Source organism: Melanostigma gelatinosum (genome assembly GCF_949748355.1).
Source record: "Melanostigma gelatinosum genome assembly, chromosome: 15".
Lineage (NCBI taxonomy): Eukaryota > Metazoa > Chordata > Actinopteri > Perciformes > Zoarcidae > Melanostigma > Melanostigma gelatinosum.
Genome location: NC_136648.1, coordinates 7,293,218 through 7,317,987, shown reverse-complemented (window position 1 = coordinate 7,317,987; position 24,770 = coordinate 7,293,218). Strand labels below are relative to the sequence as shown.

Here is a 24,770-nt window from a genome sequence, read left to right as displayed (position 1 = left end):
AAGCAGATGTAGAACTACATAACTACACAAAATGGCAACCAGATTTTCAGTTTTCAGTTTGTATATTTTCTTGATGAATCACTGCTTTGCCGTGTTTCCGTCATGATGGAGCGGGAGGTCACGGCGCGTGATGTTACCCGGAGCCTGGTCTCCAACGCTGCAGCGGTTTGAACTGCGAAAAGAGAGTCGAGCAGTAACGAGCGACCTGCGGAGAGTCAACCCAGTAACGAGGTTTTATTCAGACGGAAGCTGTGTCAGGAGGACATCGGGCCCTTTCAAACATCTTTCCGTCTCAATCCGTAAACACGTGTTTGTAATGATGAGCGGGTCTTGGGAATGAGACGGAGAGGTGGGGGTGTGTAATGGACAGGGAGCGTACTGTGTGTGTGTGTGGGTGGGTGGCATTCAAAAGAGGAAGCGTGCAGTTGTTCCAATCACTGATTAATGAGACCATCATACTTCTCGTGTGTGTGTTTGTGTCATCTCGTATTTCTGTAGCTGAGGTCAGCGCTGGCTGACGTGGTGCTCGTGTGCTAATGCAGAGGAGGCATTATCCCCAATCTCTCTGGATGAGAGACCGCTCGGCGAGCATCCGTCCCCAGAGACTGGTGGCATGCTGCTGTCCGCCTGCCCGTCATATTTCCCGGATAGCTTGCACACTTATTTCATTTTCGCCTGTTTCACAGCCCCGTATTGATTTTTGAAACATCATGCTGGTGCGAGGATGAAGGGCTCGGTAATAAGCTTGTGTGTGCTGAGTTTCTTCCCAGCAGTCAATCGAATAGATTCCTTTGTGTTCATGTTCATATCATCATCACAAACGGATCATGATATGTGGATTAGAGGAAATTATTAATCAAAATCTGACTTTTAATTTTAATCCTCACTCAAGTTGTTTTTTTTTGCTTTCCCTTCCATAGTACCTGCATGTTGTTTTTCTGTGCTTTCAAACTCTTTAATCTCTATGCATCTAACCTTTCTCTTCCCCAGCTTTTATTTCCCCTGTTGCTTTTCATACCTTGTGCGCTCGCTCCGTCTGGCTTAGTGTGTCGAAACCAGCGGATATGAGCCGGCGGGCCGGGTATCGGAGACGTCGCTGTCTGTCTGTCTGTCGGTCCCTGTGGTACATTAGCCGTCCCTTACCATGTATTATTGATTTCCCTCTCTCTCTAATCACCAGTCCAGTGTTTACTGCCAGCAGCGCCTGAACTCTGAGGAGTTTCTGGCAGCAACAATCCTGGCTGAGGCACAACTCTGAAAGATACTGCGGTTTTGGAGTAGCAGTAGCTGCAACAACAACAACAGGTGAGGTATCCTGAAATCACCGCTAACAATTAACATTAAATGGAAGTACTTTCCAACCTGGGTCATCCTCTCATAATTGTGTTCATTTTGACGAATGGACCACAAAGGCCTACATAATTGGAGCCATGCGCCTTTTAAACTCAAGTTAAAACTACTTGTGAAGAGGGATTCAGTTGTGTACGTACAAAAGATCATCCACTTTCTAAAAAAGTGTTCCTGGTATTTTTATTATAACACGGTATTTAATAATATATGTTCCTGTTTACTGCTAACCAGCTCACAGTAGGCTATAAATACTGGCGTATGGTCCATGCCGTCACTTGTCCCTGTAAACATGAATTATTTACACAAAAGTTTCTCCAAAGAGACCGCTGTAATGAAGCCATGATGGGCATAAGACGGCCATGTGCGCTGCTATACTGTGCCTGTGCATGCGACGGGGATAAAACGGATATATCGACAGAGCTGTGAGATGAAGCCCAGAGTTTCTCTGCCCTTTCAACTATTCAGTCAGCGTTTGTTCTGTGATTCTGAGAGACAGATTCCTCACAGCGGGAAATCAATTACATTCACACCAATATGGATCAGAGACCATTGGTCATCTGCACCCCCCCGCCCGCCCCCCTTCTTCTCTTCACTCTGTGTCTTGCCGAAGAACAGAGAACTCGTTTCTTTTCTTTTTTGAAAGAGATGACTACTTTTGTGTGAATCCCTGCTGCGCGCTTTGGCTCAGAGGGAAACACTGCAAACAACGGGGGTGTGCTGCACGCGGGAGGAAGAGTAGGGACACTGAGGACTATGTACAGTAAAAAGGGAGTGGCGATTGAACTCATCGAGTCACGGGTCCCTTCTGACATCGTGCTGACATGACCCCTGGCCCCACCAGTCATACGCTCGACACAAAAAAGAAAGAACCACTCTTGAGTCATACTGCAGCATAAAGAGGTCGATAAATACTCTTCGGATGTCACTCAGAATAATTTAGCTTCATCACTTAACGGCAACGCACGCACTACACAGGTTCACACAAGTTCGAGGTGAAATGAAACTTAAGAAAGTGAGTCAGATTTTTTGGAAGCCTGTATCCTTTTCCAACAAAACGGTGAGGCATTCAAGCCAAAGCTCAGGGTTACTTCTTTCTTCACACTTTTTCGGAACAAAGGAAGCACAGACGGAGACGTGTTTACTCCCTCCGTGCAACAACAGGACAAAGTCTGAAAGAGGGTTTCATCACTTGCATCTGATTCAGAGTAGTCCTTGACTAAATTATGTGAGAACGGAGGCATGCCACTGCTTGGCAACGGAGTGAATAGAAAGATAAACTGAATTTTGAAATGGAATAAAAGAAGAACATGTAAAAAAGGATGACACGCGAAGAGTTGAGGTTGACTCACGAAGTGCGTCTTTGATCGAAATTACTTGAGATGTAGAAGAAATCAGACGAATCTGATTTCATGTGAGAAAGAACTTTCAAAAAAAAAAGAAAGATGGCCAAAAACTAAGATGATGATGGCCAAAACTGCCAAACTCAAGGCTACGGCAGTCCACAAACCTGTGGGTGCAGCAACGGTGACCACGTCCACTTCTTATACACGGTTTTCTCGTAATAAGCCCATAATTTGCGGAGTTTGATGTAAAAAGAAACAACCGTTACTCGTGCTCCTCAAAGCTACAAGACTGCATTTTCGGTCCCCTTGTCTCAAAGTCAATGGGTCCTTTGGTCAAATGCCTGAAATAAGGTCAATGGTTAACACAAGCTTAAGAGATTTTAAAGTTTAGTTCTCCAATAAGTCAGTAAATGCCCTTCTCTTGAATTTCAAAGCATGGTTTCGCCTCCACAGCCTCATCATGTGCCATCATGTGACCATCGTATAGTTTGTTTGCAGACTGTACAATGGTCACAGAGCTTAATTTCTGCAACAATGGAAAATAAATCCCATTGTCTTTTTGTCGAGGGCACTAGCTTGAAGCTAACTTCCAGGGTTGGCCTACAAAAATACTTCACGAATGACCGTTTATTGAGAGAGCAATTATCCGCTGTTAAATAAATACTATCGAGTCAAGTGAGTTGGATCAGTCCAGACACTCAATCCACCTGATATAAGCAGCCAAGGACACGTCGGCTGTGCAGCAAATCATTCACTCACACAATCATCCGTCCATCAGTACACAATAAAAGCCCAATGCTGCCACTGAGTGAGCTCAGCAGGTCAGAGTTGATTGTGATACGAAGCAGCAAGAAGTCACATATTCCCACTGCTTTGAGGGGAAATATTGCTGAAGCTGATTGAGAATGTGTGAGGACAATGTGATTGTAATGTAGAGTTACAAAAGACTCTCAAATTAGCTTTTAAAAGCACAGAAAATGACCCAAGAAACAGCTGCGACAGGTGGATTTAAATGAACTACACCAATTTCTTTTAAATGAGCATTTATAGTTGAACAGTAAAAATACTGCAACAACATTACGGTGTGAATAAACTGAATAAACTGAGGTCATATTGTCCAAAGCAGAGATTCACACTTGGATAATACCAATGCTGCACATAGCTACCACAGCGTGGCACAACAGAAACTAGCAAACACCAAACACGTAAACAAGGAGCTCTCAGCTGTTGACAGCCGAGACATCGCTCACAGCACACGTGTTAGCATCAACAGCAAACACTCACCTTGGCTCCGTGAAGTGAAGCAACGATGCCCCGGTCCTTTGGGGACGAGGACGCAGAAGTCCGACGCTGACGTTGCAGAGATGCAGGAGAAGGAGACCTCCGGGGTTGATAGTATTCCTCGTGATTCGTACTCCACGAAGGCGACATGGTGGCAGCAACGTTAGCATCACAAACAGTTTAGCAGGTCTACGCAGCAGCGTCGCAGGTTCGATAGGCCGCCTTATTGTGAAAGGGTGCGAGAGATATATGGTCCTTTACGGCAAGTAGTCAGTTATTCTAAGCAATGGTGGAAACTAACTCGGTAGCATACACTTACTCAAGATCTGTACACATTTTAGGTACTTTATTTATTTTCATTTTCTGTTTTACTTTATTCTTCTACTCAAATATTGTACTTTTTTTACTTCAATACACTCATTTGATAACTTAATAACTACGATTGTGGAATGAGATGAATAATACAAAATATAATCAACAAATAGATTATGATGTATCAGTATGTGTCAATGGTTAATATAATACTTAATTGATTCACAATCTATGTAGTATATAAAGTAATTAAAATAAACCCCCCCAGCTGCAACATTAAAGTGATGTTGTTATTATGTCAATGATTATCTTCCACTAATAGGCAATATGCTATTGTCTGGGTGAATACTCCATTCTGATTGGCTGCAGGGTGTCCATTAATTCCTGATAATGGACACCTGCTAAGTAGTTGCGGTTAAACTGTCTGTTTGACTGTTTGAAATGAATGCGCTGGCTGCATGAAATGAAATGAATAAATACATTTGAATATCTCATTTAAAGCATTGAGTGTAGTCCTGGTTTCTTGGCTCAGATTGCACAAAAAGTAGTGACATGTAGTGGATTATACAGGGACTGAGATGAATGCGAATACATATCCAATAGTTCTGATTGCAATACAAATGAAAACTTATTTTTGCTCAGATTGTATGCATATGGCAGTGTGTTCTTTATACGAAGACAGTTTTCAATTTTTAAAAAATCCTGTTATATCGCCAGCTTGCAGTTATGCAATATATCACAAATATTGAATTGTTACCCCTGTATGATGTTAGGTATCCCTGAAAAGAAGTATAGTTCAAATGAGCTCCAACTTGTCCAGCCACAACATTTATTATTATCAGTTAATAGACCAACAATACTACTCACCCACCAAGGAGCACCACTGAACGCCACAGGAAACCCCTCCTGCCAGTAGCCACAGGTCTCCACTACTCCCCTCTCACTGATTAAGAACTATTCAAGAATAAATACCATGCACTATTATCATAGAGGGTTATAGTTTGTCTTCAATTTAAAGACAAGTGTTCTTTTTTCCACAAGTTTGAACAAGACTGTAAAGACATCGACTGGCTGAGGGTAAAAATGGATGATATTCATCACTCAATTTCACTGTCAGAATGGTTAATTCATACACCGCCATACATTCATTTAATTACTCCATGGCCCAATAGTCTTGTGGCTGCAGCTCATTTGTTGTATTTGCTCAGTATTTCACCGAGACCTCACAGCCCCAACACAATCTCACCTCATTAACACTTTAGGTGACGAGTCTGTCACGGCCTTAATTAACAATTCATGAGCCAGGCTTAGATTAACATTCTACAATCAATAAATCTGCTTTCTTAATCAGCTGTGTGTCTGCACGCACAGGCCCATGTGTTTGTGCATGTGAGAGACTCAGGGGGGACTTTTGAGTGGGTGGGTTATTTGTGTACATCCACAACTACAGCAAATATCTCTCTCCCTTTGTCTCCGAGTCTGTCTCCCCGTCCGTCTCTGACCACGACATGTCTTTGAACTTTCTCTAAATCTTATGTTCTGATCACGACAGTGTAGTGAAGAATTCCCGTTGTGCTCTTTTTTACTCAGCAAAACAAGCTCAATTCAGAATGCAATCTGATCCAGAGGAGGCCATTCAGAGTGTTACGCCAATTAATTACCGAAAAAAGATAAATCCCATGAAGCAATTGTCACCCATAATGGAAAGGTCGACTAATTAGGGAGCTATTTCCGATCAGTCGACTATTACAAAGCGACAGCGATACAAGTCAGTCTCTGTCAAGACTTCTTTTTTTTCTGTGGAAAGCGAAATAAATGAGAACGGAGAGGAGAAACGGGGAGACAAGAGAGATAAATCTGAAATAATGGTGGAAGACAATCTGGTGGGGTCTATTCTCTGAGGTATCATCATTTCTGCTTCTCGAAACACATATTCAAGAAGCCTCTGAGAGTGGGTGTGACAGCATGAAATTGAAACTTAGGAGTCTTTAGCTGCTTCACCGTGCTATGAAATGCCATGAGTATGCGTGTGTTCCTATACTATCGTAAAGTATAGTATGGTATAGTATCTCAAAGGGACAAACAATCCACAATCGTCTCACCAGGAATGATAGACAGGGATCCTAGATTTGAAGACGATAATTTAGGCCCCAGGGCCTCAGAATTTCAAAATTCATTCAGCTCAACATCTTGCAATGACTGAATAAAGTAGAATATGTGATCAAAACACCACATCTCACACTCTCTCTTTCAGTCTGTGAAACTAAAGGAGAGAAAGGTGAAAGTGAAGTCACAATCTCACCGCAGCAGCCTTATCACCTTGACCACACTTTGAAATATACCTGTGTGGGCAGTGTGTGCATGCCTTGGTTCCCCCACTGACTCACGCAGTCTGTGTGCAGCGCTGTCAAAAAGCCAGTATTTGTTTCTTACAAGAGCATGTTTACTGTGAGGAAGCCACAATGCCCACAACATCCACACTGCACCCACATAAACAGGCTGAATTTAGTTTGATCCACATGATATAAAGCAGTGTGTACCCAGACATATGTGGCTTACAACACAGCACAAAACTGGTCCTTTCAAAGAAAACCCTCCTTTGTGGTGCATCAGAAGCAGCCTTGAATCCCCCCCACCCCACCCCACCCCAAGGTGAACCTGCACATTTATTATAAGTTGACAAAAAGATCAGCGTCAGTGCTTCAGTGGGAGCACGTTGGATTCAAAAGATGTCTTGGCGAGGGCTGGCCTTGGAAAGTTCATGTCTCAATGACAAATGTATTGTGTGCTGCAAAGGACCCACCCTGCTTCAATGCAGGCTGTTCCAATTTCAATCAGTCCTCCAACTTCGAGAAAGAAAAAAGAAAAAAAGAAATCGATCCCAGAGGTGAAATGAGGAAAAGTCCCCTGGATTTATGGCAGGAATCAAAAGGTGTTTTTTTGTTAAACTGAAGGCTGGGGTATCTTCCTTCAGTCATGACTCATCTTACTCCCCGTTCTGCATGGATATCAGGGCATATATCGAGATAATGTCTATTTTTAAATTGAGCAGGACCCATAGGCTTCATGTCCTCATGGAAAATAAGTACAGCGTAAGTGAAGAGCGAGGGGCTTTAATCCAGCTGCAGTCAGAGCCCTGAAAACAGATTGCGTGGCTTTGCTTGCTATTCTCCACACTGGTGACAATAATCTCTCAAGATTAATTGTAAAGGTACCACTGACAAATAACCAAAGACAGAAATAGAATTTGGTTGATGAGGATTTAGCCTGAGAGATAACATGATTCCAATAGAATGTACTGTACTTATGATAAGGGAGGATGAATTCAGAGTGCATAACACAGATAATTGACATGAGCAGAACATGGCACCGTGATGGAGCTGGAGAATTGCGGGCGCTCATACTGCCTCAGTAATGAAATGTCCTTTTCTCACTCCAACAATTTTGGAAAGGAATTGCCATGACTACGAGAGACAGTTTTTTTTTTTTGCTTTCTTTACTGCTGCTGTGCTGCCCTCTTCTGGTGACTAAACAAACAGACATATATAAGGTCCACAGATCTAGCTCCACAGAACCCCATTAAACAACCAATTCTATCTATGCATAGCCTGCAGATGTTTGCAGAATGTATAATATGAGAATTATGTGTAGATATAACAAAGTGAGAGGAAATCAACGGAGGGAAATCAATGAAATTGTCACTAATCTCCTTAAAGGGATCCTGTGTGTGGGCGGTATGGGTTGTTATAATGAAGTGTCAAGTTTATCTGATGCTCATGTTGATAAAACACTTGAAATTCAAATCCCAGTAGACATCGTTCACTTCAATAACCAATTCCAGCATCTCTCCATTGGCCGGCCCTCGGTGCACACTGCCTGATGAAACAGTGCAGGCTTATTTTGGGAAGGCTTATCTCTGGTCTGACACCAGATAAGAAAAGAGCTTGTTGAATGGTGAAATGGTGGTTCGTTTGGAGGAGGGTCCACATGTGTGTTTACACATCATGCTCCCATAATGCTTTACAGCATTCCTCTGATTCATTATCACCCCATCTTGACTTCTCCCCCCCCCCCCCTCCGTAAAGTCTCTTTACGTTAAATGACAGAATCTATCTGATCGGGGGAGAGTCATCCGGTGTGGCCCACGACAGGGGAACTGGAGGGAAATGGCTTCAGGCTCACCAGAAATAATTTCCACAGCAGCACTGTGTGCTTGGAAACTCTCCTCTTTCTCACACGGTCACACAGCTCTAAAGCACAGACAATGAATTCCTGCCTGGAGTGCTGTGAATTGTAGCTCTTGTGTAACTAATGTGCTACTTTCTGTCTCCCTCCACAGTAAGATGTTGCTCAGCAAATTGCTCAGTCTGGCTCTGGGAAAAAAAAAAGTATTGCTCAGTGCAGAAAAGAACAGACTGCACGCAGACTATTTATTCCCCCCACAGCCCCATTCAGCAACAGAGCAGAATGCAAAGGACTAGTTATCTCTGGCCATGAATATCATCAACACCACACACACCTCTTTCAACTCAGGAGGCTGCATTCAAAAGACATTATCCTGTCATGTTCATCAGTGAGGTGTGAATTACTGGCTGTTGGCAGATAAACAACTCATTCCCAAATCGATGGCAACATCCTCTCCTACATTAATTACTGACTTAAAAGCATAACTTAATTAAAGGAAACATCGCCACAAAGAAATGCTAAAACTTTTTTTTTAAGGTCGGGGGGTTGTTTTTCCTCCTCGTGAATTTTTGGGAGGAGGGTGTTGGCCCCAAACGTCATTCCAAGGGAGTTGAAGTGAATGTGGACTTCCCCAAACTTGGAGTTTCATCAGTCACTGGGGCAATGTGACTGTGGTTTTTTGGGAACGTCGCGCATGATAATAGCAGAATAGCCTCTCTTTTCTGTGTTCGGAGTATTTATTTTAAGCCGTTTGTTTCGTATGAATTGCAGGAGCGGAGAGATGGACTGGCGGTGGACAGTTTTCACATTGTTTTTGAACTTTCAGTTCACTTACGGGTCTCCCTCCTCTTATGACTTGTTCCAAGGGTCTGCATACACTGGAGTGGTACAGAGACACAGAAACAGGTACGTTACGGGTCTTTATACGCATGTGGCCAACCATTGAAACGTTTCTGTTTTTGAGAAAGTCATAACAACAAATTCAGCACGGGCGTTTCTTTAATCCCACTTTCCCCGAAGTTTAAAGCTGCGTGCCTTTTGTTGCGCAGTTGCCAAAAAAAAAAAAAAACGCGATGAAGTCCAAAACTTCTCATTAATCAGAATGACCTCAGACCGGTGAAGATTCAGCCTCTTATGGTCATCTGTAGGCTGTTAACATCCACTGTGCTTTCATCAGCCGGCGGCTAAATTTGGCTGGAGTTTGCCAGTGTTGATAAAAGGTGATAACATTTAGATAAACGCTGGAATGCCAGTGGATTACTCCAATCCCTCGTTAAAAGGAGACCATTAAAAGGAGAGCAGTTCATTTGCAACTCTTATGCAGATAAACTAAAAACACGCAACTTGTAAGCTAAAGCATTAGGGCCGAATTGTGATGTTTTATTATTATCTCAAATCACTAAATAACTCACTTTATTTACGGAGTACTTCTCCAAAAATGTCTCTGATAGTTCTTGGTACATATAAATCTGGTTTATTTCTCTCCTCTCAGGAACTGGTGTGCCTATGTGGTGCGCAGGAACGTGAGCTGCGCCGTGCAGGGGAGTGTGGAGAGCTTCCAGGAGCCCGTACTGGCCCCCTGCCCAGCCTACCAGCGCGACTGCCAGCAACAAGTGACGTGAGCATCCTGGGGACGAGGGCATAGGGTCGAGGATGCATGTTCAGATGTATGAGATGGACCGGAGTTCTGATACAAAATGTTTCTCTGAGAGACAGAAACAGAAATATTCACAGTGGCGAAAAGAAACGCTGTTGGCATAAACATAAGCGCAGCATTTTTTTTTAGCGAGTTAAAAAGCCCACTGAAAAGGCAAAGGCTTAAACAGGAAATGGAGCGCTAATGAGGACGAGAACTCTCTCTGTAGCGATACACATTTACCTGAAATAGCCTTCCAAGTTACAGGCTAGTGTTAACAGTGATCACCTGTGGACACTGCTGCACTACTTCTATTTTCTTTCAAACATAGTTCTCGACATGAAACTGCTCACAACAAGGTCTGTGGATTATCTTGAGTAACAGGGTCATGATCTCTGGAAAGAGTCATTGCTGTTGATCGTTTCAAATGTATTTTTTGGCTCTTTGAGCAACACAAGCAAAGCGGAGTGTGGTTCCATTATATTGGAGAGAAGGCAGACAGCTGATAGCTCCCAAACTATGCAACTCACACACCAAAACAATCTAGATTGATAAAAGTCCCTACAAGAGGAAACATATGTAGGCCTACTATTGATTTTTGGGGTGAACCTTCCTTTGAACATGTAAAAAAAAGCAGCATATTCATGATGTTCAAAGGACGTGGTTTCTTGGAATGTTGATTCTTTACTGGAACATGTGTTGCAATTTAATATATTTAGCTTTGTAAATCATTTTTAGTTGTGAAACAACACATGTTATCTGTTGTTGAGCTTTGTGATCCAAACAGCCAGTGTGTGGTGGAAAAGATCCCTGGAAACAAATCATTCTTACGTCACGGGAACACACTTCCAAGTTTCTGCTTAAAGCAAGAAGACCTGGCAGTGAGAAGAGACACCTCTGGATTTTTCCATTTCTAAGGGATCACATAATGGCTTTATCTCATGTGCGGATGAGATGAAATTAAAGGAAAAATCCCCCTTTTACCCTTTTAAATCACATCCAGGGTCGTATTGTGCACTTATTTAACAATATATGAAAAAATATGAAAAAAACATACACTTCTTTGTATTTTCATATAAATATATAATTATCTTTTCTTCCAGTAAAACAATATACGAGGTGGGCTTACGTAAGCTAGTACCAACCAATGATATAAAGACATAATCATCCAGTTTCACTGATGCTAAAGGCGCTTTAAGTTCGGTTTCATTGGGACTTTAAGCACACATTGACTCCAGCTCTGATGTCAAGGATTAAAGTTTTGTCAAGCTAGAACAGTGTTATCAGTGAGGGTGTCAGTTAGGAAATGTGCAAAGATGATTGTTTCAGTCATCAACTTTCCAGATGTTCTGCATGACATGACCGCTGCCTTCAGGGAAGTGGTGTCATCTATTGTTTCTTTGGGAACTGTTTTCCTTGGCTAGAAATGTTCATGCACCGTGATAAAGTAGAGAAACTCACAAAGTGTTCCCAAAGGCAAGGCAAGGCAAGTTTATTTGTATAGCACATTTCAACAACAAGGTAATTCAAAGTGCTTCACATAAAACCATTAAAAGCATCAAAACATAAGGCAAAAGAAAAGGAGATTTAAAAACAATTAAAGCTTGGGCAGATGTCTTGGTGATTGCAGGAGTCAACAGATCCCAATAAAAATAGACATTATCAGAACAGTTTCTTCTTTTTTGGAATGGCAGATTAGATGTACAATAACATCCCATAAATGGTCTGGATTTGATCTTGGAAATGAAGCTCAGTGTTCCCAAGTTTGTTTGAGCTTTTGAAAAATTGGTTACTCTGCCCTGTTTTGCAGATACCAAAATCGCTTTCGACCTACATACAAGATTGCCTTCAAGGCGGTCACAGAGTTGGAGTGGCGATGCTGTCCTGGTTACCACGGTCTGGACTGTAAAGATTTAAAACCACCCCCAGACCGACAAACTGTTCAGGGAACGCAGCCTTACCTCCCACCAAATCCTGGATATACATACAGACACTACCAGAGTAAGAGACATCTTTTTGAGTTTTTCAAAATTTCTGCAAAATATCAATGTATTTCCAAATGTAACTACCACTCAACAACTAATTTGAGCTACCTGAGTGTCTTTCGCTTAAAGGAGGAGAGAATGTAAACAATAATAATCGAATAACTTATTTTCTGATCATAGGGCCAGAGCGGAGAGAGACAGGGCACCATGAGGGGAGGCATGTTGGGACAGATAAGATGCGTCTTCTCGAGGGTGAAGTTCAGCGCCTGTCTCAGACAGTCCTGGATCTCCAGTCTGCTTTGACCGGGTTAACTGCCAACCTCCGCACAGATCTGCAGGAAGACACAAAGAAGATACTGGTGACACTTCTCAACAACATGCGTCCACCAGACAGCGGTACGGCTGCGGGCGCAGAGGAGACCCCGGCAGTGCTGGACGGTCAGGCTACCAGAGGTGGGATTGCTGGAGACAAGGCTATAGAAAAAATAGTGACCCGGTTGGATGATATCAACAATGAACTGAAAAGCAAGGATGAAGCTTTGGAGGACCTAAGAGGAACCATGACAAGTCATGAGGGGCAGATCCGCGTCCTGATGGATGCCTCTCAATCTCTGACTCCAGCTATAGCGGAGTTTGATGTCATACAGACCTATGTTGATGGAACATTTGAGAAGCTGAAGAAGGAGCATGACCAGAACGTGGAGGAACAGATGGCCAAGCTGCAAAGCTCATGCAACGACAAGATCAAGACCTGTGAAGACAACCGTGATCAAGGTTTCGTCAGCCTGACTAAGCTGATGGATACCAAGGAGGCTGATCTGAGAAAGGAGATCCGGGCACTACGTCTGGACATGGCAGCAGCAGATGGACCTATACGAACTCAAAGGCAGACTGATCCATCCAAATTGAAAAAGGAGCATAGTGACCACAAAGACCTGTGGCGGGAGATTGACCGTATTGCAGAGGCTCATCGCATCCTGAACGTCCGCATTGACAACGAGCTGGCGTACCTGTCTGCTCCTCGAGTAGACGATGATTTCGGCCTGATGATTGAAGAGCTGGAGGCACGCATTAACATCACGGAGCAAAATGCAGAGACTCACTGCTTCTATATCGAAGAGAAGCTGACCCGAACGATCTCGGACGAAGTGGCAGCACTCCGGCGGCTTCTGGAGGAGCGTCTGGACAGCATGGAGGACCAGTTTACGAACATGCTGGTGGAAATGAGCAACAGCTCCTACCCTGGGATGTTTAGTGACTCCATGGATGGCATCCAGACAGAAGTCAACAACAATAAGTTCCTCCTCAAAGGTTTGGATGATAAGGTCAATGCTGTTGGAGAGTTGTGCTCTGCAGGATGTTCAGGCTCAGGAATTAGTGTAGGTGCAGTGAGTTCCTCGCCCACACCTAAAGGTCTAGAAAACATTTTGACGGACCTGAGTCGGTGCAGGAATGAATTGGACGTTCTCAACACAGATGTCAATGCCAACGCGGACAAGCTCAGGCAACTGGAAGATCTGGTTGGACGGCAGTCAGTCGCAAATGAGAGACGTGCGAAGACGACGGATGACTTCCAGAAGAGATTGATTCATCTCCAAGATAATGTGCTCGGTCTGGCTGGAGCTGTTACCGGGCTCAGCGAGTCCTTAATCAAATACAACCAGGATATGCACGAAATAAACTCGACATGCTGCCATGCAGAGCACAGTGGCGTTGGGAGTCCAGCACGGGACAACTGGGCATCAGTGATAGCTGCACCCAATAGCCAGGCAGAGGACACCAGACGACATGTGGAAGAGCTGAAGACTAGGTTCAATGCGCTCAGCAGGCAGGTGTCATCTGAACTGAGTCAATGTAAACAGAACACGCAGGGTGTTTCTGATGGCATTTCTGCTGTGGATGGACGCGTGTCCAGACTTGAAAAGGTGTGTGGACGGTTAGATGGGGTTTCTGTCAACATCAAAGAGCTGAAAGATGGACTGGAGAGACATGTTGTTGGTCTGCAGGACTATGTGTACAGGATGAACGTCACCTGTGGAAATCATGGCGCGGACATCATGGCGCTGCAGAATTCCCTGCAGAGGTTCCAGGCGCAGCTGTCGGCGATGGCCAAACATGTCTTGAAAGACGTCGCCACCAAAGAGCCAGGTGAGTTTGTGGTTTGATGACATCATTGGCTGTCTGTGGTAATGTTTGCGGAAGGAAATGATCATTTGGCATTGTGAGGTCATATCGAGGGGGGGGGGGGGGTCGAGGAAATATCTTCCAACCAAGGGGAATGTCGACTCAGAGCCTACAGGTGGAGGTTGAGGCTTATGAAATGCAGCAGCGGTAATGTGGCAGAAAGGGACAGCAGGTTAAGTACCGCTTAACTACACCACAGTGAAAAAGAGTCCACTGCATGTATGTTGCAATAAGAAGAGTATGTCATGAGAGTGTAAAATGAGACTGACTACCTGAACCATGTTGCAGGCTTCACTTCATTCGTGAATTTAAAGGAAAAGGTCAACATTTTGGCAGATAAGCTTATTTGCTTTGTCAGAATCAGAATCGTTTGTTGTCAAGCAAGTTTTCACCTGCAAGGAATTTGTCGTGTCGGAAGGTGCATAACATTCAACAATAAAAAATGACATTTAACTATCAAAATAACATAAACTATCAAATAACACTTAACTGTCAAAAACAGTCAGCACAGTGCAGGAAATAGAAACATATTTGAAATGTACAATAAGATATGTAATATAGGATGTGGAATAAAGTGCACGCAAAAACAGATAACAGGACCGTAAACCAAGTGAAGTGTATGAATGTTAAAAGTGACGAGTGTGTTTTAGTAGAGAGACAGGGATGTGCGGGGGAGAGACCAGAAGGAAAGAATTATATTGTTTTGTCTTATTCAGCATTCTGTTGTATGTAGCTCCACCCTCTCTTGTCACATCTGGTGGCAAAAAGCTAAGATGACGAAGACCAAAATTCCAAACTTGAGGCTTCAATACGAGTTGTGTGCTCGACATTATAAAATTCATTTTGTAGAAAGGCAGGCTAGCTCTTTCCCCCTAATTCCAGTCTTTATAATAAGATAAACTAACTTGGTGCTGTCCGTAGCTTCATATTTCATCCAACTCTCAGCAAGAAAACAAATAAGCACAATTGTTACTTTAACCTATTACATTTCAGTATGCTATATGACAGGATTAATTGTAGATTATGGCACAGTTTCACCACTCAAAAGTCTATGGATTCTCCCATTAGCGCAGTCAGGCACTTAAATTACTAAATACACACACTCCTTTGTAGCTTCCTCTCTAATTTCCGTCATATGATATTATCAAGCGTGACTAACATCTGTGTAAACACAAACTTTTCCTGAAGATAATCCTCCATATCATGCATTCTGCTTGCTTGGCTTATATGGAGGCTCGGTGGGAAGGATCAGATCCCATGAATGGCCGTAGGGTATTTCCCGGAGAGGGAGGACACGGGTTCACTGGGCCTCCCGTGCTCGCCTTGAATATGTCATTCAATATGTCCCAGCACCAACAGGCAGAGGCCCACGATGGAAACTTCCTGCGACTTCGATCCATGTTTTCCTAAGAATTCCCAAGTTTTTATATCAGGAATTACATCTTTTAGATGACAAGAGGTCAGCCCCTCCTAACTACTCTGATCATTTACTCGCACTGTTTTGTGCCTCATTGCTCCCTCATGTAAATGTCAGGACATACCCGAGCAGACTGGTGCATCCACGTTGAGCTGTGAGGTCTTTTTTCTTGCACCGTGACATTGCTTTTTTGTTGTTGTTACTCATACCACAGAACTGCAGACCTCGATCTCAATTCCCGGTCTCTCAGTACACAATTAAACACACGCACACATACATACGCAATACACCTCCCTCCCTCTCTTTTTTCCTTACACATACCAACCTCCAGAGATTCCCGTAGGGTGACCTCAGCCCGATGTGTGGAGTCTGGTCCTCATTAAGGGCCCTGACTCACTGCTGGAGCCAGTCTTGATGGAGAGGGGAGAAGCAGGGCTCCACACCCAGGACCAGATGCTTCGACTACCCTTAGCTGTGATGTCATAGCTAGGGCCCCATCACCGGTGCACTCCCTCTCTCAAACCATCCAAAACAATGGTATGATAGGGACCTGAGGAGAACAGGAGGGCGGCTGGATTAGCGGTTGTGGAGAGAGATGGAGAAAATGAAGGCGTTTTCTATTCCATTTAACTCTTTGCCAAATTTGGGCAGTTATTTCCAAACTGCGATGTATGATTTCATGACTGTACACGTAACAGCACACTGCACCTCTGCCCGGCATTAAATCAGACAGGCCTGTGCATACTGTAACAAATTGTCGGGGCCTCTTGATTGGTTGTTTATCCCTAATCCCTGTATCAGTTTCTATCTTTTTTTCAATATGAGGGAGCATATTTAAAGAAATACATACATATATTTGGGAAATACAACAGACATGTATGCTGTATATGCAGTCACCATCACGTTACCCATTGGTTTGTGGACTACGGTTTTGAAGCCTCGGGTTTGGCATTTTGTCCGTCTCCATCTTGGTTTTTGTCTGCGCCACCTTGTTTTTCTGCGACCAGAAGTGACAAGCGAGGGTGGCGCTGAGTAAAACATTGAATGAGACATTTTCAGGTGACCAAAATGTTACAATTAACTTTCATGAACTAAAAACACACTGTGAAAGGGTAACAGTTGTAAGACGAAAACACGGACAACTCCCAGACCGGAAAACTCCATGGCAGCGACTTGCCAATCAATCACAAGACAGCAACGCCCTAAAGCATACCGTGCTTTATTGTCTATGTTGCTCTAAATGCAACTATAATTTACGAAATGAACATCATGCTGTATTGAAGAAGACTTGAAACTAGCGATTGAGACCATGAACTCATGTGTATAATGTTCACTGAGGTAATAAATCAAGTGAGAAGTAGTGTCATTTTCTCATAGACTTCTACAAGGGGAGCATCAGCAACCCAATGGCTGTTAAAATAATGCAAGTTTAAGGCACTTTTGCCTTGGCTTCACTTTTAAACTCTGGAGGTTGCCGCCTGGGAAATATATTCATTTTCTTGCAAATAGTTGAGAAGATCGATACAACTCACATTTCTGTTTGATACACGTAAAGCTACTGCCAGGAGCTGGCCAACTTAGCTTAGCATAAACGCTGGAAACTAGCTAGCCTGGATCTGTCTAAAGGAAACAAAATCCTCCTACCAGCACCTCTAAAGCTCATTAATTATGCTTTTTTTCAGGCAGCCAGCAACAATGTTTTTGTATGGATTGAATAAACAAGATACTTGTTAATTAGTGAGCATCAGAGTGCTGGTAGGCAGATTTGGCTACTTTGGACACAGGCAGGCGAGCAGTTTCCTGTTTACAGTCGTGTTAAGCTAAGTTAGCTTGTCGCTGGTGGTAGCTTCATATCTACTGTACAGACATGAGAAATGTTTATTCTCTTCCAACTCTCGGCAAGAAAGTGAATAAACGTGTTCCCCAAAATGTCGATATTTTCCTTTAAGGGCAAATACCATGATATTCTCTCTCTGTGTGCTCATAGTCTGTATCCCCCGAGAGAGGGAGTGGGACTGTGTGGCTGAGGTAGCGTGAGGACTTTATGTTTTCCTCAGTCATATGAAGACCCCGAGGAGGCTGCGAACAGATGAGGTGTTGTAATAACAGAACTGAAAGATTAACTGGAATAGCTTTGCCCTTACTCAATGTGACTGCTGAATGGAATTTGCGTGACTTCAGTTGCAAAACGTTGGCACTGCTCTGCTCACAGCAGCTGCAGCAGCGAACGGTCCGTTTGCTTTCTGAGAGGGAGTCGCGGTTAAGCAGCAGTGACTCTGTATAACACAGAGGTGTCAAAGTGATTGTGAAACGACATGTGATAAAGCAGACTGTTTCATATATGTTATTAGGAAAAGCTTCTGTTTTCAAAGAGCCTGAGCTTCCTGTTCCTCATTTAGACGGTGACGAATCAACTGTCTTGTTCGGAATTTTTCTCATTTGATTCTCAAGAAGTTTTTTTCCTCCTTTTTTTGGAGGTGATCCCAGTCGAGCTCAAATCACTACCCTGTTTCTCTCTCCCTCTCTTATCGCTGAACTACTCTCCCTTTTCTCACTCATCGCTCGCTCCTTCTGTCCAGTTTTTTGTTTGTTTGTCCTTCCAAGAATGCCAGAGGACTTATTTTCCTCCTCTCCCTCCACCCTGTTCTTTGGGTCTATTGACAGACGAGGCCGTCAGAAAAGAAAAGAAAGCAGTTGTGTTAAAGCAGGGACAAATTGAAGGCTTTGATTTAATGGATCAATGCTTTGCAATTGATCATTCTGACTTCATACAGGAGAGACAGGCAGTGAGATTAACTGTACCGCGATGAAGGAAAACAAGATATCAAAGGCTTTTTGAAGTCTACGGGTGTCTGCTTGGAAAAGAATGAAAAATTGAACTCGACACCACAAACTGTATATATTTAGTGCGCAGCAGAATTTTGGAGGGGGCGCTTTGACTGCAACAGCTTCCCCAGAGAGACCTCTGAAGCCCCGACGTGAGGTGTTTCCATCTCTGACCGATGAGCCCATCTGGAAGTCTTCAGAGGAGAATGGACCCAGATACACGATGGAAGGTCTGCCACGCAGTGCACAATTTGAACCTCCCATCATTAATATCACTGGGGTGGAGGATGAAATTGTGTCCATGTGCATAGCAAGAGAGGAAAAATGTATGCTCAGAGTGTGAGCGGTGCGTTATTGTGTGCGTAACCGCCACTCCCTGCACTGTGCCCCTTGACACCATTTTCCATCGCATGATCAGCTTGTCTGCTGCAATATGGCTCGACGCTTTCAGACACTTTTGAACACTCTGCAGCTTCCCTCCCCTTGAGGGTGTCTCAATCTGCTTGTGAGTAATAACATCTGTTTTTGGTGATGCTCTTCTTGGGTGCACCAGCACTGGTGTGTGCGTGTGTGTGTGTTGTTTTTTTTGTTCGACTTTGTGCTTGCCCCCTGAGTGAGACACTGGCTGAGAGCTCATGGGAAATATGCACTCAGCCAACCAACGTCCTGAAGGAGGCACGGGAAGGAAATGAGGAAGTGATTTCTGATTATCTCAGTACAACATGATTGCTGCGTTTAATTTGTTTTTGATTGTACATGTGGTTTCTGAGTAGCTTGTGGTGTCACTGGCAGCAAGGAGGAGGAGTTTCAATGGTTGCTGATGTTTTATTTAATAAGAGAGTGGATTTCATAATCCGGAGCAACAGGCAGACTTTAATGTAATACCGCTGCTCTCAGGTGGAGTATCTTGAGTAACCGGGTCGTGATCTCTGGAAAGTGTGATTGCTGTTGAGTTTTTCAAATGTATTTGTTTTGGCACTTTGAGCACCGCAAGACGAGTGCCATACAGTCCCATTGCACTGGAGAGAAGGCAGACCCCGCGATTTCCAAAAACTAGGCGACTCACACCAAAACAATCTAGTTTGATAAATAGCACGGCAGGTAAATAGAAAAATATGTTATTTCAATTTTAGCGTGAACGTTCCCTTTAAGGTTCACAACTTCTCTCCAGAGCTGCTCTTTAACTGCTGATGCGGTATGGTTGAAAGCTTTAAAGTGGATTTTAGGATTAATTTGTGAAAGTGCCCAGTGGAGTTCTCTTGTAATGTAACACTGTTATGTTTACATTCAGTATTTCTCACTGAAATACATGAGACATTATCCTTGAAGGGCCAACAAAGTGGTTCAATGTTATTTCCCAGCTCATTAAACTGCAAAGACAATTTTGGAAGAGGGACTTGAACCAGCTCATCGGTGATCAGCCGTTCATGCTTCAGCATCTTTTGACCTGTTGTTACGACAGCTGATCATCTACCAGCTGACCAGTAGCATCAGATTCTTCCCCTACTTCTGTTTAAAATAACACGGAAAGCTAGCATGCATTCTGTTTGTTCAACTGATGAGAGGAAATGAAAACAAAATGAGAAAGCCTGGTATGTTATGTTTTCAATAACACATGCATAGCATGAAGTTGTGATTTATCACACGTATAACTCTTTTACCTGTTGCGGAAATGGCAGTAAAATAATGCTCAGGAACGTCATTTAATGCAGAAATATGCTTTATCCTTAAACGTAAAACCTCTTTACTGAATCTTAAATGCAGCTCGACACAATCAGCCTGACACCTGGTTGTGAGGCGGAGCTGACACAAAGCAGGTACCGGTACTGTAATTATTTTTTGTTATTTGTCCTCAGGACACTCACGACATCAATATGCCCACCTCAGAGGCCCAGCTGATGCCTGTGCCCTCAGGGGGGTCTGGCAAGCAGTCGACTAGTTTCCGTTCAGATGGTTCTCGTTGCGTCCGCCTGTTCTGCTTTTATGAAGGGTAATAATGGTACCGGTTGAAAAAAGAAAAAGCTCAGAGGGCCACTGAAAGCCAGGTCTGATTTGGCCTGTCATCAAAATTCAAGCTGTTAAAAGAGAATTCACAAGAGAAGGGAGGGATGTGGTCTGAATCTTAGAGAGGAAGTGGGACTTATAAACAGGCTTGTGCCTTTGCAGAGAACATTTTACATCACTTTCAGTTGTCGTGACCAGATGGTAACGCCCATCATATGGTCAGAAAGTGAACTGTAATTAGATTTTTTTTTACAATCTTCCCACTGTCTGTCTTTTTCTTTCTAAGGAATGACCTTAAGACCAGAGCGGCCCGCTTCCTCGCCAGATTCCCCCAGAACCAGAATCCAACAAATCCACATCCCTTTCATCATCCCACCGCTGCCATCCAGCCCCAGGCAGCCGCACAATCCCAGCCAGCCACTGCAGCCCAACATGCACACGATCAAGATCAGTTCGCCAAGCCAGCCGTCCAGCCCCCGGCAACCGGGCCACGCCACTCTCCCGCTGGTTCCCATGAGGCCGGTGGTGGAGACGGGCGAGGCCGGACCTCCAGGGTACAGCCGCAGGGTGACCGTGCGGAGAGGGTCCGAGGACTCATCCAGCATGCCCGTCAAAGGATTCGCTGGCGCACCAGGTGAGAAGTGCTCACGGTGACGATCTCCGTCACACTGCAGCTCTAATCTGGACGATTTTACTCAGTAAATCTGTGTGAACACCATGGATTTATGGCTCAAAACCTGATTTGGTCATTTTAGCCACTAATAAAAATGAAATACTTAATATAGGTACTTCTTGGTATGTACAAGTTGACGAAGTAAAATAACAATAAAATAGAATAACTTATATACAATGAAATAAGTGACTTAAATAGTTTAAATATCTATAAATATATAAAGGCCCGGCTGAATAGGTAGGTTTATGTTTAATAACACTTATAGCAGCTCTCAGATACTCGGGCAGACTGTTCCAGATGATCGCAGCAGAACAGCTAAAATCTGTAAAACAGGGTAAAAAAAGAAAACATCTCCAGGTTGTTTCCGAACATCTGTTTTGATTGTCAGATGGATCCGACTTTAGGGTCTCAAACCTGCATTACCGCCCCCCCAAACATTTAAAAAACATAAACAGCTTCAGAGGCCCACGTGCAGCCTCGTGCTCTCCGTTCCCCCGGGCTGAAATCGAAAGCGTATGTACGAACGCTGAAACTGTCATCACTGCTGAGACGAGAAGAACATTTCAGGACACCGTGTCATAATTCTGGCACCGTGGAGAGCGAGACTGAGCCAGCGTTACCACATGTGTGACACAATGAATGTATGCTCCTCTTTTCAACAGTGCTGTCAAATCCCAGTCACATCAGATTCACTCATCCAAACCACATCAGCATTGACAAAAAAATTTGGCTTCAGCCATTACGTTTCACACATGGAACTCATAACATAGGTTTAATTGTCAATGTTTTCTTTTGTCATCAACACAAAGGAAGGCTGTACTTAAAAGGCTTTAAACTGGGGCCAAGTCAAACTGGACAGAAGAGACAACAGATAGTCACACAGAGCCAGTTCTGGATTGAATTCATATGACTGCATATATATAGAGTAGGGAAAATATCATCGGCTTTGTTTTAGCCTCCCCGTGGCACGTTTTGGCAGTAAAATTACAGAGAAAAGTTTCAAAATATGTCCTATAAATCCATGTTGGTCGAGATTCTTAACCTGAGAATCAAGCTTTGCATTGAAAATGCATGCAAATCTTTAGGCTTTAATATGGAGTGAAAGTTTTGAATTACTCTGCACCATTGAAGGGCATGTTTTCACATCATCATTACAGCGCTGAGAATCCTTGTGATTGGATGGTTGTATATATCTGTTATTATGATTGTTGGTCTTATTCAGAACTAAAACAGCACGAATATCTGCAGGTTCAGATCCATTTCAAGGAAACTGTAAACGCTTGAATCTACTTATAGATCCCATTGTGCTGTCACAGCTAAAACAACATCGTACTCATTCAAAAAGCCACTTGTAAAACCAAAATAATGCAGATTACAACCCCGTTTTGTTTTAATTCATACCTTCCTCTGGGAAACCACCCCGCAATGTGCAGATGGAAAACCAAACTGCCGCCTCTGGCACTAACTTCTCTCTTCAGATGATGATAAAACATGATGTTTGTCATGCGTTCCTTTTGCAGGCTATCCTCCTCTGCAGCATGTGTCTTTCAAGCCTCAATCACCCAGCCGGCAAGGTATTGTAGCAGTTCATTATTCAGTTACTACGCATATATCTGCAGGCTTTGCCATTCAACTACATCAGTGCAAAAAAAACAACCCCCAAAAAACTGGAAAAGCTGTGAATAATTTGTAGCCTGAGAGTGCGAGGGAGTGGGAAGTGGATGCGTTTAGTTGAAGGAGATGTGGGCGCACGATGGAAGGATTTCAGCTCATCTGAAGGCACTCACCAGAAAGTTTTACCACGGCCTGCATGGTGTTACATTTGGTGACAATTCCTGAAGTAGATAATGGCGACAGTCAGTGGCTAAAAGTTGATTCTGTGTTTTGATTTTTAACACATTAGAAACTCATAATTAAATCTAAAATCAGTCTGTCAACCCTTAACAGCTGTGAAGGCATTAATACACAATCAACACTTTCTATATTTGTACCTTGTAGTTCCCATAGCAGCGAAGATGCCCTGGAACCCGACGCATCACGCTCCAGCTGAATCACCAGGTAGAAGTCAGCTCTCAATTCTAGCAACTGCATCGAATAAAGAAAAAAAAAACACAAATCGTTCGCTTAAATATAAGGATTTTGTGAAGGCGTCAAGTTATGCATTTCTTTCAGTTGCTGTATATCAAGTGAGAAATGTAGTTCGTCGTTGAAATGAGGCGCTGATCGACTTACACGTTATCGTTCCAGCTCCTGCCGACATCGGCGCAGATCCCTTCTCCTTCTCTGCCGGCCTCACGCAGCAGCCGCTCTCTGCAGACTTTGGCTTCATCCGCTTCAACAGAGTTCTGGTCAACGACGGAGGACACTACAATCCCCACACAGGTACACAACAGCAGCAGATTTTAATATCTGTTGCAGTGTCACTACGACACTGTACATGGACATAGTCAAGCTGCATAGCAACACCAGTTGGTTTCTTGGTCTTTTGTGGTTTCTTTAGTTTTAGGTCGAGGCTCTGCCCTTCACATCTGTGTGACAGCTCCAGTTAAATTAACTCCTTTGCTAAAGTTTTTCTTTATTTTGTGCATGTAACAAAACAAAACAAAGGAGACAAGATATACAGTAATGCACAGGTGGGTTGGAAAAAAAAACCCTGAGGTTTTGGTGGAAGGGAACAGAGGGGATTATTTCACAATACAAGAACTATTGTTTTAAGAAAGACTTTAAACATAACTTGTTCTCAAGGCTTCAAAAGTAATCCAGCTGTTAGGCTATGCCAACAGGACCCACAGTAGGAGTAACTTTACGTTCTAGTCATTGATCTCACCCACTCGTTCCCTTTCTCATCTCCTCAGGGATCCTCACCGCACCTCTGGACGGCCGATACCTGATTTCCGGACTGCTGACCGCAAAGCAGGGTGACCGCGTGGAGGCCGTCCTGTCCGTGTCCAACCGCAGCGTCCACAGGCTGCAGAGCTCGGCCGGTCAACGCGGGGGCTCAGCCGGCGGCAACTGCGGCTGCGGAGGCTCGGTGTCCTTCAGTCTGATCCTGCCCCTGAGGAAAGGAGACCGCGTGGGCCTGGTGAGGACCGGAGGCCAGCTGGCCACCACCGGGGCCAGGGAGATCCTGTCCACCTACAGCGCCATCTTCCTGTACGCACCACAGGACAAGAGATAGCTGGAGCTCAGCTGGACTAGTTTGTTCCCAGACAGTTGGACTGGAGGAGATGTTGGAGAAAGCATCGGTTTCACTGTTCTGCTGTGATGCTGCTTCTTTGCCACGCAGTGCCGGTGTGTGAAGATCCTCACTTATAAATTCAGCTAAAGTCATTACATTGCCATATATACCTGAATACGAGAAGCAGGATTTGTTTCTAATACATTTGAGTATCAAGATGCCTTTTTTGTACCTATTGTGAATGTCTTGTGTAAATAAGTGTAAATTAACATAAAAATTCATAAAATGTTATTTTAACAAAGCCATCTCAGAGACTCAGTATGCAAGAATGTGATATCACTATCCATTAACCGTGATGAATCAAAGCATACGCTCACTCCATCTTACTCTGTAACC

The 24,770-nt window shown here is 43.7% G+C and overlaps 1 protein-coding gene across 2 annotated transcripts; it reads left to right on the top strand.

Moving 5' to 3' along the window:
• Positions 1–9,096: 9,096 nt before the first annotated feature.
• On the top strand, positions 9,097–24,675 carry emilin2a (elastin microfibril interfacer 2a). Of its 2 annotated transcripts, XM_079285393.1 has the most exons (9): positions 9,098–9,377; positions 9,964–10,089; positions 11,918–12,108; positions 12,273–14,240; positions 20,810–21,157; positions 22,717–22,770; positions 23,195–23,254; positions 23,444–23,578; positions 24,052–24,675. In XM_079285393.1, exons 1-9 carry the CDS (start codon positions 9,232–9,234, stop codon positions 24,372–24,374), a joined length of 3,351 nt encoding a protein of 1,116 aa, XP_079141519.1. In that variant the 5' UTR covers positions 9,098–9,231; the 3' UTR covers positions 24,375–24,675. The 2 variants fall into 2 exon arrangements, with proteins under 2 accessions (XP_079141520.1, XP_079141519.1); XM_079285394.1 differs by lacking the exon at positions 23,195–23,254 and having other exon boundaries at positions 9,097–9,377.
• The last annotated feature ends 95 nt before the right edge of the window (positions 24,676–24,770 follow it).